General features: G+C 43.8%; 1 protein-coding gene across 2 annotated transcripts in view; it reads right to left on the bottom strand.

Annotated features, from left to right (window-relative positions):
• Positions 1-14,218, bottom strand: part of CCDC186 (coiled-coil domain containing 186) — a 193,935-nt gene that overhangs the window by 58,029 nt on the left and 121,688 nt on the right. For both annotated transcript variants that reach the window (XM_030202692.1, XM_030202693.1), the window contains exons 11-12: positions 8,259-8,401; positions 4,088-4,343 (exon numbers count right to left, since the gene is read on the bottom strand). In XM_030202692.1, coding sequence (XP_030058552.1) covers positions 4,088-4,343; positions 8,259-8,401 — 399 coding nt within the window. The remainder of the gene's footprint in view (positions 1-4,087; positions 4,344-8,258; positions 8,402-14,218) is intronic.

Raw genomic sequence — 14,218 nt, 5'->3', positions numbered from 1 at the left:
CAGAATGCTGAAATGTGCACATTGACAGTCATGTAAGCATATAAATTATAAGATAGCAGCAGTGCATGCTAGTATTAATATAAAAAGGGAAGTCTAAGGATGGCATAAGAATATTTGCAAAAAAAAAAAAATCAAGAAGAGATGTCCATGCCCAGAGTACTGATTAGGCCAATTCTATTTTGGGATACAGATAAAGGAAGTAATTTCATATAGCAATTTCATGTAAGAACCATATTTTACAGGCATAAAAGCTGAAATTTCTTCTTGCTTGATAATTTCCTTTCCCTGAGTCCTGTTAGACCAAGTCCAGACAAGTGAGTTATGATCCCCAACCAGCAGATGAAGGCAGAGAACACCAACATTTCAATATGACCATCACCAGCGGAAGGGGTGCCATAGCTCTGGAACTTGCCAGTACACTACTGACAGAGGATCGGAAACAACAATCATAAACTGGCTGTATGGATCAATACCATGGATCAACCTTTCAGACCTAAATCAGGATTCCCGCCATCTCAAGAGTAGGAAAGCCTTTCCTTGGACCCAGCAACAGAAAAAAAAACCTTGGACACCCTCTCAAATTGCCAAATACTGAAAGGGAACAGCTAATTGTAGCCTTTCCATGTGGGTCCTGGCCTAGATAAGCAGGACTCAAGGAAACAGCAACAAGTGAGACAAAGAAAAGCTTTAAGGACCCTGGGTAAGAGGAAGATCAGGACCTCGTAAACAGTGTCCAGAGAAATGAACTTCCCCTCACCCTGAGCATCTTCATTAAAAAGTCCCAATGGGAACAACACCTTTGCACTGCCCAGAGTCTCAGTTCTATGACCATGGACCAATACAAACATGCTACCACCAAGAGAAATATAAAACCATCAAATTCTCTGAAAGAAGCAAGACAACCACTGCTCAATAGTCCACCATCCTAACACCACTGCCACCAATCTGCTTCACAGCTAGCCATCATGAACATAAAATATTGAGTGGAGTGGAACAGGTGGATGTGAAGCGTCTGTTCACGCTTTTCCAAAAATACTAGGACTACGGGGCATGCGATGAAACTACAGTGTAGTAAATTTAAAACAAATCGGAGAAAATATTTCTTCACCCAACGCATAATTAAACTCTGGAATTCGTTGCCGGAGAACGTGGTGAAGGCGGTTAGCTTAGCAGAGTTTAAAACGAGGGCTAGACAGTTTCCTAAAGGACAAGTCCATAAACCACTACTAAATGGACTTGGGAAAAATCCACAATTCCAGGAATAACATGTATAGAATGTTTGTAGGTTTGGGAAGCTCGCCAGGTGCCCTTGGCCTGGATTGGCCGCTGTCGTGGTCAGGATGCTGGGCTCGATGGACCTTTGGTCTTTTCCCAGTGTGGCAGACTTCTAGATGAGGCAGCCTGTACGCCCATTCAATCTGCAAGGAGTCATCAAAAGAACAACTTCCCTGGAAATATGGCCACAAGACCAAGGCTGGAGGTGGTTGTAAGATTGCCAAAACAGCCAAGCAGACCAAGCACTGAGCCATATGTAATTTAGCAAGGCACCCCAAACCGAGAGATTGCCTAAACGGTGATCTGAAGGACCTAAGAGCTGCAAATACTCAAGTGGAGGGGTAGCCTAATGGTTAGTGCAGTGGGCTTTGATCCTGGCAACCTAGGTTCAATTCCCACTGCAGCTCCTTGTAGCCTTAACCCTCCATTGCCCCAGGTACAAAATCTTAGATTGTGATCCCTCTAGGGATAGAGAAAGTACCTGCATATGTGTACAGCGCTGTGTATGTCTAGTAGCGCTATATAAATTAGTAGTAGTAGTAGCAGCAATCAAGGGGGGATCCAGTCAATGCCCCTAATGTCTAGCTGTAGATCTGTTGCTAGAATGGAGCGAGGCTATGGTCTTATGAAGGACTCAAATCTTTGCCAGAAGGGTCACTGGCACTCTCCCTAAAAGCCACAGAAAAGAACTCTAATAAGCCTGTTCTGAAACCCTCCTAAACAGGGAACCATTACTATCACACCTAGGGCCTTCAACTTACTGGAATGTTCAGCAAGCTCCAAATCAACCGCTGTTGAGAATTCAAGGACCTTGACTGGATCAGTCAGGCCCAGGCCATAAGACTTCAGACCCCCAAGGACATCATAACCTGTGAAGAGACCAATGTTTGGACTGGACCTAGCCTCCACCACAGGCAACTGGCCCAGGGAATACAAAGACATCCCCCAACTCCAACAGGACCTTTGCTGCCATATCACAAAATCAAGTTTTGGGTTCTTGAGGGGGGGGGGGGAGAACACCTCACAAAAATCAATCAGGACAAAGGTCCATGGACCAACCCCAGAAACCTTTGTGGGCCAGGGGATTCATCCACATGGCTACATAGTCTGTATCCCTGGAAGTTATGATCAAAATAGTAACTTCATCCTGTAGGATATTCATCTGCACCATCTGCTGGAAGCAGAGAAATACTGGCAAGTTCCAGGGCTGCACCACCCCTTATACTGGTGGTGATGACACTGAAATGTCAACAAAACCCACCTTGTCTGGACTGGCTCTTACAGAACTGTGCAGCCAAACACATGCATATAAACAGGTATGCCAATAACATCATAAGCAGGCATTCCCAGGAGTGCAGTATAGTTTGGGAAGAGTTTATAGAACACACATACAAACCCATAGAGTACAGACAAAGATTTACATCTTCTTTGAAAGAAATGCAAATTTATGCAATAGAATTTATGCACTAAAGACAGATCTGGTGTCTATTTTATTAAAGCACATAGCTGCTTACGATGCTTTTTCAAAATATAGCTAAAAATCAGTATTTGCCACAATCTCATCATCAGTCCAAGTACAAATCCATATCACTCTGTTTTTTTAATGCACCAACAACCAATATTTCTTATAAATTTTTGTTGAGATTACTTATTCTTCCTCTTTGAGCATTTCTTGCAAAATTAACCACTAAGGACATTTGCCCAAAACGCTCAACTGCTTTTGGTCTATATCTTTTGGTCATGTGAGAAAATTTGAGACTTCTGGCAAAAATTAGTCAAATATTTGTCTAGAATACTTCATCAACAATTTTATAGTTAAAATGCAAATACAACTATTTCATAACCTATACACTTTGGATATGAAAAAAGAGGGGTTAACTTGGTTGAAAAAAAACATTTCTCCTTGCAAAGAAACGTATATTGTTCCACTGCAGAACTCAAGATCTGCCTACAATGAGACAGTAGAAAAATGAGTTATATTAATTGTTAAAACTTGAAAGAATAGATGCTAAGAGAGGTTCACCAAAGGGATAGTGAACCTTAAGACTTGGTCTGTTTGGGATGTTTTCCCCCAAGCATGTAGTTTATTGTTAAATTTGTATTTGGGTTGGAGAGGGTCATGGCTTACATCAGAATGGGAGGGGGAGAGAGAGCTTTTATATATATAATCATTCCGTAATACCATGACTGCAGTGAATGAACAATGCTAGTAAGTCATAGGCTGTAAAGGAAGACAAAATAAAGGAACAGTATATAGCGGGGGGGGGGGGGGGGGGGGGGGGGGGGGGAGGAGGTAGAAGTATTCTTTGATGTTTTATACTGTGAATTTATGTGAGTGTATTAAGGAAATATATTAGTTTGATAGAATGTGGTTTAATAAAACATACTTTTTATGAATACTCAATATTTAAATTACTTATCTTAAAAAACTGGTATATTGCATCTTGAGTTGCCTTGAGGTATTTGACATGATACCATGTTTTGAAGTGTCCTTCAAGGATCTCACAGCACACTGTACATGTATTTTATAAATGCCTACGCCTGCACGTAAAATAGGGTTTAAAGAATAAAAAAGGCTTATAATATTGCCCCCTAAAATAAAAAGTACACCCAAAACAGGACAGAGAGAAAAATAAGCTGACCTTGCCTCTCACAGGATTTTTATCTGATAAGAGGCTTAGCAATGTTTCATCATCCTATTTCTCCAACATTTCATGAGACTTCCTATCAGTTAATTACCAGGAGCCACGAACCTTAAACCCACTATACATGTACACATACATATAATAACTACACTCTCACATGCACTCACCAGGTCAGTATTAGAAAGCTTTAGATGTTCCAGCTGACTCTGCAACTCCCGTTCACTATAGCTGAGTTTATCAAGTTGCATCTGCAAAGTATTAGCTTCAGACTGAATCTGGGCATTCTTGCTGCTCAGCTTTTCGGTAAAGCCCAGCAGCTCAGATTCCCTTTTTCGACTACCTTCAATGTCATTCTGTAGATCTGTAATCAGGGAGTTTAAGCTGTCCACTTCTTCCTTCAGGTTTCCAATTTCTTGCTCAGCCCTGGCAAAGCAAAAAGCTGTTTTATTACAATCCAAGATGGGCAAAAGGACTACAATATTGCTAAAATTCTCTAGCAAAGAACTAATGACCATCATCGTCCCTTTAAATTGTGCAATGTGTGAAAAAGAAAAATGTGTCCCTCAATTGCTTCTGCAACCTTTAGTTCACCTGACACAGTACGTAACATTTCTATCAGTCATCCTAAAGATTTTCTCTTGTTTAGTGACTGGCCATCTTATGACCATAAAGGAACATTTTCACCTTACCCAATTACATTAGGGAGGTTTGAAATAGGCCATTATTTATTAATTTATTGCATTTGTACCCCACATTTTCCCACCTACTTGCAGGCTCAATGTGGCTTACAAGCACCTGTTATGGCATCGCCATTCCAGGAGATAGATACAATTGGTGTTACAAAAAGATTCTGGACTGAAGAAAAAAGGCCTAAGCAGAGTTATAGAAAGATAAATATCGGAATAGAGTGAAGTGGTGAAGTGTTGTAATTAGCTATGGATTCCCACTGTAGGCCTTGTTGAAGAAAAAAGTTTTCAAAGATTTACGAAAGTTAGTTATGTCGTTGAACGTTTTCAAGTCAGTTGGTAGTGCATTCCATAGCTGCGTACACATGTAGGAGAAGCTGGTCGCGCGTGATAGCTTGTATTTTAGTCTTTTACAGTTGGGGAAGTGCAGATTAAGGAATTTGCGGGCTGATCTTTTAGCATTTATGGGAGGCAAGTCCACGAGGTCTAGCATGTAGCTCGGGGCATCTCTGTGGATGATTTTATGAACAATCGTGCAGATCTTGAATGCGATACACTCTTCGAGTGGGAGCCAGTGGAGTTTTTCTCGTAGAGGTTTCGCACTTTCATATTTTGTTTTACCATGACAATTCTGAAATGTTAAATGGTGCTTCTCACAAAGCGTTTGGGACAATCTGCTCTAGAATCCCACTCTGACCTCACTTGTTTTGTCTTGGTTTCTTGTCCATCAAAATAAACTCAGATAATTGCCCATGAATAGGAGTCATTTTTCCCCCACTGTTATAACAAATTAACACTGGGGGGGGGGGGGGGGAATCAAAGGTCCTCTTGTAATTTTTCACAATCCTTTCGCAATTTTACTACTTTGAATAACTTTGTGTCGTCAGCAAATGTAATTACCTCACTAGTTACTCCCATCTCTAGATTATTTATAAATATGTTAAAAAGCAGCGGTCCTAGCACAAACCCCTGAGGAACCCCACTATCTACCATTCTCCATTGAGAATACTGACCATTTAACCCTACTCTCTGTTTTCTATCCTTTAACCAGTTTTTAATCCACAATAGGACACTACCTCCTATCCCATGACTCTCCAATTTGTGCCTCTCTGCTTCTAACACAAAGCTAGCCAACGAGAAAAAAAAAAAAGAAAAGAAAAACCATCTAGAATTTAAAAATAGGCTGAATGTTAATTTAAATCAATTAAAAATATAGAAATAGGGCAAACTTTGACCACTAATTGCACCTCACCATGAGCTATCAATTAAAACGCGAGCTAAATAAAACAATAAGTCCCACACCTCCTCCCTCTTCCCCCCCCCCCCATTTGTTAAGTTCAGTAGCAATAGGGTTTTTAACGTCAAGTCCTGGGCACCAATTCCACAGCTCCCGGTGGCTCACTGCTGGCCAGGGAGCCTACATTGTACCACTCATGTAATGACCCTTCATACCATCTCTATCCAACTCTACCTATTTCACATTTTGTTTCTCTTTGTTCTATGAAGGCTCAGCAGGAATCAACTGAACAAAGGGGGAAAAGGGCCCATACTGACGGACCACCGGCATTAAACATCTTTTACAGCATTAAATTTTAACTTTTGTCTTACTCTATTGTGAGCAAATCATCAACCATTTCACAAGTAAGTCAGGGCCAAAATATCACAACAGGCTGTTAAACAGAGGCAACACTTTCAGCAGTCCGGCTAACCTCTTTCTCTGAACACTAGTCTCCAATCATAAAATTTACAGTTTGTTTAGACTTTCTATATCACCCTCAGAACAGGACAGTGTCCAATCAGTGTCTGACGAAGAAGGGCAACCTTCGAAAGCTAATCAAGAAATGTATTAAGTTATGTCCAATAAAAAAGGTATCATCTTATTTTCTTTTCCATGTTTTATTTTGTTTGATTTCTATTGATAACCTTTAAGAGTGGACTAACACGGCTACCACACCTCTCAATCATAAATTAAATTTATAAAAGAAGTAGGAAAGGAACTAAAAAATCATAGGACACAGAAAAAACATTTATACCTGAAAGATAGATACCAATCGACAACCAGATAAAAAGACATTTTAAAAACTTTGATTGCAAGAAGTTTAAAAAAAAACAAAAAAGCTTCAAGGGTTAACCAATCAGTAGTGAGAGTGATAACTTTTTCCAGCCTCTTATGGGTCAACAGCCTGCCCAAATAACCAAGTTTTTATAGTTTGCTTGACCTATTTGATAGAAGTAATACAAGGAATACATAGTGGTAAATTATTCAAAGATGCAGCTGTGGTAAAATAGAAGGCATTATGTGTCATTGATTCAAGGTGTGCCTGTTTCAGTCCTGGGAGAACCAATCGACAATCATAGTAACATAGTAACATAGTAGATGACGGCAGAAAAAGACCTGCATGGTCCATCTAGTCTGCCCAAGATAAACTCATATCTTGAATTTGTACCTGTCTTTTTCAGGGCACAGACCGTATAAGTCTGCCCAGCAGTATTTCCCGCCTCCCAACCACCAGTCCCGTCTCCCATCACCGGCTCTGGTACAGACCGTATAAGTCTGCCCTCCCCTATCCTAGCCTCCCAACCACCAACCCCTCTTCCCCCGGCCACCCAATTTCAGCTAAGCTTCTGAGGATCCATTCCTGCTGCACAGGATTCCTTTATGCATATCCCACGCATGTTTGAATTCCATTACCGTTTTCATCTCCACCACCTCCCGCGGGAGGGCATTCCAATCATTAATTGAATGCAGAACTCTTGCTGTATGGAATTGTAAGGGATGCCAGATAATCCAGGGCACCCACCTTAAATGCCTTAAAAGTAAGCAGTAGTAATTTTATAGTAATTCTTTGTTCGATAGGTAGCCAATGCCTTTCTTTAAACATAAGGGTAACATGGTCAGATTTTTTTCGCATGATATAGTAACTTTCTAGCAATATTTTGGATTGATTGCAATTTCTTGAACTGTGAAAGTTTCAGACCTGAATAAATGATGCAATAATCAAGTTTAGCAATAAGCACTGACAAAATAAGGCTTGGGAATATCTCACGGTCAAAGAGATGTCTCATTCAGGAAAGGAACAAGTTGAGAATCATCACCACCAACGAGAAACTGTTAACATGACATATACTGTAGGTGCAGTGAAGTTTATTGAAAAAAAAAAAAAAAGCTTTAAAAACCTCTAACTGAACTATTGTGTATCCAAGAGGGATATGCAATTAAAAGGATTACAAGCATTAGGCCTTAAACAAGAATAAAGATCAAACTCAACAGTTACATAATTTGTTTAATGCTAATTGTATTAGTGTGATATAGAAACAGTAATCAGACATGTTTGTTTCACACAAATGGTCCTTCAATTAAATTACTATAGACCATGACATTTAATGTAATATGTGCTAATACCATTAAACCCATATTACCTACTGATTAGAGCTGCTAATTAACCTTAGGACTGTCAGAGTTTATTAAAATAATGCTTTCTGATACTTCTGGTGTTAAGAAGTAGGGAAAGAAGTTCTGAAAACGCATTGCACCAGGGGAAGAGTGCATGTGCTTGGAACACTTTCATCAGTTTCACAGGCTTCCGGATTTGTCTGAAAGCAGCACTAACGCAGAGTTAAGAAAAGGGCCACAAAAGGGTAAAATGTATACCTTTGATGTTGATCTTGTAATTGCTCCACAATTTTTACTCTGTCCAGTAAATTCTGAATCTCAATCTTTTGTCTGTTAATAATTTCTTTGTATTTTGATAATTCATCTTCTGTTCGCAACCGTTCAGCCTCTAAACATTTCACCTTAATAACAAAACAGAACACTCTAGGTTAGTTAGGTAAATAGAAAGAAAAACAGAAAATGGTGGTAGATAAAGACCATATGGCCTCTCAAATCGGCCCATCCTTACCAACTACAAAGCTCTACAATCCCTTCATCTCCCTCACAGATGCTCTGTGCTTGTCCCATGCTTTCTTAAGTTCAGACACAACTGGAGTGGAGGAGTGGCCTAGTGGTTAGGGTAGTGGACTAGGTCCTGGGGAACTGAGGAACTGAGTCCGATTCCCGGCCCAGGCAGCTCCTTGTGACTTTGGGCAAGTCACTTAACCCTCCATTGCCTGCCGCATTGAGCCTGCCATGAATGGGAAAAAGTGCGGGGTACAAATAAAAAAAAAAGTACAAAAGTACCTCCAATAGTAGGCTGTTCCACACATCCATCAACCTTTCTGTAAAGAGGTATTTCTTCAGATTATGCTCGAGTTTGTGTCTGGATTTAGCTCACATCTTTTTCAGTAGCTCAAGGTGACTTACATTCAGTTGGTTCCCTGTCCCGGGAGTACGCCTCGTCCAAGGTGACAAGCAGCAGCAGGACTTTAACCAGGCTTTTCTGGTTGTCAGCCCAGTGATCTAACCAATAGGCTACTCCTCTATCCCTTTTCACCTTCATCCTACGCCCCCTCATTCCAACAGCAGGCCATTCATTCTCACATGTGGGTGACATCATCCATGTTGTTCAGTGTGGAGCATTAAAAAGCTAATATTGCTTTAAGAGCACACACAGCGCCCCCGTCGTACATGGGCGAGTGTCTTCCCGCCCACCACCAGAGTGTGGAACCAGCAGTACAATACTATAGCATGGAATAAACTCCAAGGGGAGGTGGGAGGGTATGTGATAATGAATGGCCTGCTGGCCTCGCAGAATACCTGCTATAGGTACGTATCTTTGTTTTCTCCGAGGACAGGTGGGCCATATTCTCACATGTGGGAATCCCTTGCTACCAGGCTCATCAAATACTACTAGTCAATTGGACCTTGCATTGGCAAGGTTAAAATAGTTATTAACCTGAAACTGTATACAACTGTTTGAGAGTGCAGCCTGGAACAGAACAAAATGGGCTCGGGGGGGGGGGGGGGGGGGGGTCAAGTTGGATTCTAGCCACCGAACAAATTCTGCAGCATTGTCTGTCCAAACAGACTATCAAGTCGGGTATCCTGCTCAAGGCAGTAATGAGATGTGAATGTGTGGAATGAAGACCATATTGCAGCACTGCATATTTACATATTAACATAGTAACATAGTAGATGACGGCAGAAAAAGACCTGCACGGTCCATCCAGTCTGCCCAACAAGATAACTCATATTTGCTGCTTTTTGTGTATACCCTACTTTGATTTGTACCTGTGCTCTTCAGGGCACAGACTGTATAAGTCTGCCCAGCACTATCCTCGCCTCCCAACCACCTGCCCCTCCTCCCAACCACCGGCTCTGGCACAGACTGTATAAGTCTGCCCAGCACTATCCCCGCCTCCCAACCACCTGCCCCTCCTCCCAACCATCAGCTCTGGCACAGACCGTACAAGTCTGTCCAGCACTATCCCCGCCTCCCAACCACCAGTCCCGCTGCCCACCACTGGCTCTGGAACAGACGGTATAAGTCTACCCAGCACTATCCCTGCCTCCCAACCACCAGCCCCGCTTCCGAAACTGATCTCAAGAGGACTAACAATGCCACCATGGCTCTGACATTGTGAGCTTTGACCTACTACTACTACTACTATTTAGCATTTCTATAGCGCTACAAGGCATACGCAGCGCTGCACAAGCATAGAAGAAAGACAGTCCCTGCTCAAAGGTTAGCCCAGCCTGGGCATAAGTGAACGACTTGCAATCTACTAGCCAATTGGAAATGCTGCATTTCCCAGTAGTGACCCCCATCCTATTGGGATTAAAAGAAACAAAAAGCTGGGTAGACTGTCTGTAGGGCCTAGTCTGCTCCAAGTAAAAGGTTAATGCTCACTTGAGTCCAAGGTGTGCAGAGCGCTTTCACCAAAATAGACATGAGGTCTGGGAAAAATTGTTACAAGGACAATCGACTGGTTTAGATGGAACTCCAACACAACCTTAGGCAGAAACTTAGGGTACATGCAGAGAACTACTCTGTTGTGATGAAACTCACTGACACCCTGTTTGCTGAAGTAACAGTCACCAAAAACAAGACCTTCCAGGTCAAGCTCATCAGATGACAGGAATCAAGTGGCTCAAAAGGAGCTTTCATCAGCTGAGTGACGACAACGCTGAGGTCCCATGACACAGGCGGAGGCTTTGTCAAAAGCAAACCTCTCATGAAGCAAACAACTAGAAGATGTCCAGAGATGGGCTTATCCTCTAAACAGTGATAGTAAGCACTAATCGAGCAAAGGTGAACCCTTACAGAGATGGCCTTGAGACCAGACTCAGAGAGGTATAGGACATATTCAAGCAGGGTCTGTATAAGGCAAGAAAGAGGGTCTAGGGCCTTGCCCTCATACCAGAAGGTAAACCTCCTCCATTTGAAAGAGTAACACCTCTTAGTGGAATCTTACCAGAAAGCCAGCATGACCTTGGAGACACCCTCAGGAAGATGCAAAGAAGCAAATTCTAAACTAACAACATCCAGGCTGAGAGAGACAGAGACTGGAGGTTGGGATGTAGAAGAGATCCCTCATTCTGTGTGATGAGGGTCAGAAAACACTCCAATCTTCAAGGTTCTTTAGAGGATAACTCCAGAAGAAGGGGGAACCAGATCTATCTGGGCCAGTATGGAGCAATCAGGATCATGGTTCTCCGGTCTTGCTTGAGTTTCAACAAAGTCTTCCCTACAAGAGGGATGGAAGGATATGCATAAAGAAGACCGGTCTCACAGTGAAGGAGAAAGACATCCAATGCTAGCCTGTCATGGGCCTAGAGCCTGGAACAGTACTGAGGGACTCTGTGATTGAACTGAGTGGCAAAGAGGTCCACCGAGGGAGTGCCCCACACTTGGAACGCCCATGCTGAGGGACCACTCATGCAGCTGCATGAAACCGCTCAGTCTGTCAACCAGGCTGCTGGATTTGCCCACCAGGTAAATGGCCTTAAAAAGCATCCCATGCTGGACTGCCCTGTGCCACATCCAGATAGCCGCCTGACACAGTGGGCGTGATCTGGTACCCCCCTGCTTGTTGGCAAAACACAGTACTGGACGTGATGTGTCCTCAGCCAAAATCAATGATACCTCCTATGACCCTGACATATTGGGATGTGAGTGTAAGCATCCTTTAAATCCAGACAGAATAGCCAATCATTTTCCTGAATCATGGGGAGAAGGGTGCCCAGGGAAACCATCCTGCACATTTCTTTGACTAGGAATTTGATCAGGGCCCTTATGTCTAGGAAAGGACACATCCCCCCTGTTTTCTTTTGCACAAGGAAGTACTGGGAATAGAATCCCTGCCCTTCTTCCCCTGGTGGAACAGGCTAGACTGAATGGACCTTTAGAAGGGTGGAGAGTTTCCTGCAAATACCTTGAGCTGAGAGCTGATGTAAAACGCCCTCAATGGGCAATTTGGTGGTCTCTGCAGCCAATGTAAGGTGTAACTGAGACGGACTATTGGAAGAGCCCACCAGTGGGAGATTACAATGATCCACCTTTCTTGGAAAAAATTCAGCCTTCTTTCAACTGGCAGATCATCCTGGATGGTCACTTTTACTGTGGCTATGCTCTGCTGGAGCCAGTCAAAAGCCCACCCCCCTGCTTTGACTAGGGTGTTGGCTGGGCCTTGGGAGCAAGCTGTTGACGAGAACGAGCTTGCTGGGACTAAACCTGTTGAGACTGGTGAGAGAAAGGAACATACCTATGTCTCTGAGAGAAGTAGGGACCCCTCTTCGACTTGCCCAAAAACCTCCTGGATGAGAAGGAAGGTGCCGAAGACATTCGGTGGGAGAGAATATCAATGGTATCAGTGTGTTTCTTGATGAGGTCTGCAACCTTCTCCACCTTATCTCCAAAAAGGTTATCCCTCCAGCACATGACATCCACCAATCTCTGCTGGACCACCGGGTCCAAGTCAGAGACATGCAGCCATGGGAGAGTCTGCACATCGAAATACTCTGGGCAGAGATCTTGGATGCCACATCAAAGTGTCATAGGCACCCCTGGCCAAAAACATTCAACACGCTTTCTGCTGCTTGACCAACTGGCAAAGAGATTGTCTGCTCCTGTGGGAAAGAATTCGCCAAATCAGACATACAATGCACCAAGTTCCGCAAGTATAGGCTCATGTAGAGATAGTAAGATTGAATATGGGAGATGAGTATAGAGGCCTGATACATCTTCCTTCCAAAAGAATCCAGGGTTCTAGCTTTTCTGCCAAGGGACATTGAAGCATAGTCCCTGGAACTCCTGGCTCTTTTCAGCGCAGATTCCACCAACAAGTGAAGAGGCAACTGGGTCCTATCAAACCCAGAGGCGCTCTGGAATCAGTACATCGTGTCAATCTTCTTAGGAAGGGCAGGGACAGACAGAGGAAACTCCCAGTTCTTCACCTGAACATCCCACAGGAACTTGTTTAGCGGGACTATCATGGCCTCTGTAGGAGGAGACTCGTAGTCCAGGACCTCAAAAATCTCAGCCCTGGGCTCGTCCTCCGCCTCTATATGAATTGGAATGGCAGTCACCATTTCCCGGAAAAAAGATGAAAAGGAAAGGCTCTCAGGTGGAGATTTTCTTCTTTCCTCAAGAAGGGAGGGGTCAAAAAGAATATCATAGAACTCCTCCTCCGAGAAGTACAACTCAGACTCCCATGAGCGCTCCTCATCGGTCTCGGAAAAGAACTCCTTATGGGAGGGCCGAGACTGAGCCTCCCAATGGAGAGGAACCATGTCATCGAGATGGGTGTCGAGATGTCAGCTCCACCCTTGACTCCGATGAACCTTCCTCTACCAACTTCTAGTGGGTGCCAACACAGGTGGCACTGGCGTCAGAAACCTTACTCTGCAGGCTGAGGGCCAAGCAGGGCAGCAGCAGGAGGCATGGCAGGTGCAAGCACCCCAGATGCTGATGCACTGTTTTAAAAGCCTTACCAAGTACTCATGAAGCACGACTCAGATGTGCTCATCGGGAGAGACCATCCAGAAAGGCTGGGGCAATGGGTCAGAGACAGGCAGCTGAACTGCCGGGGTTGAAACAGGTGCTGGGTCCTGGCTGCATAGAGACCCATGCATTGGCACCTCTTGAATGGAGGGGGTGCAGTCCTCCCAGCATCAATGCTTCTCAGGGACCGGGGGTTCCCTCGGTGCCCTGGAGCTTCCCTCACCATGCATACAGGGGAATCAATGCAGATGGGTTTTGGTCTTCACCCAAAGCTAGTCATCAAAGCTTCTCAGTGCCAAAGAGGGTGACGCTAAATCCTCACTTCTCCTAGGGGTTGGGTCCGATGCTGACCGGTCCCGGGGCCCTGCACGGCAGTCAGCATCAAGGCAGGTGGACATCCACTCAATGCATGCCCACTCCCAGTGTCCAAGACAAACTTAGCAGCTATGTGGACCAATATATTCAATGTCGGTACAACTCTAGACGTCGATGCCGATACCAACATCAACACAAAGGAGTCACACCATACTCCAAAACATTTATCTCGCTGAGCCTCTCTGGCCAGCTGGGTTCTTCTCTTCATATGAAGACACAGAACACAGCTGGAAAGGGTATGTTCAGGCCCCAAACACTGAAGACACCAAGAATAAGTGTCTTTGCTAGAGGGTACAGCGCTTACAGCCACTGGGAACCTTCAATGACATGAAAAGGAAAACAGCTGTGGCCAAAT

Source organism: Microcaecilia unicolor, chromosome 5, assembly GCF_901765095.1.
Source record: "Microcaecilia unicolor chromosome 5, aMicUni1.1, whole genome shotgun sequence".
Taxonomy (NCBI): domain Eukaryota; kingdom Metazoa; phylum Chordata; class Amphibia; order Gymnophiona; family Siphonopidae; genus Microcaecilia; species Microcaecilia unicolor.
Note: the sequence above shows the minus strand (reverse complement) of the source record. Positions and strands in the feature narration are given on the sequence as shown.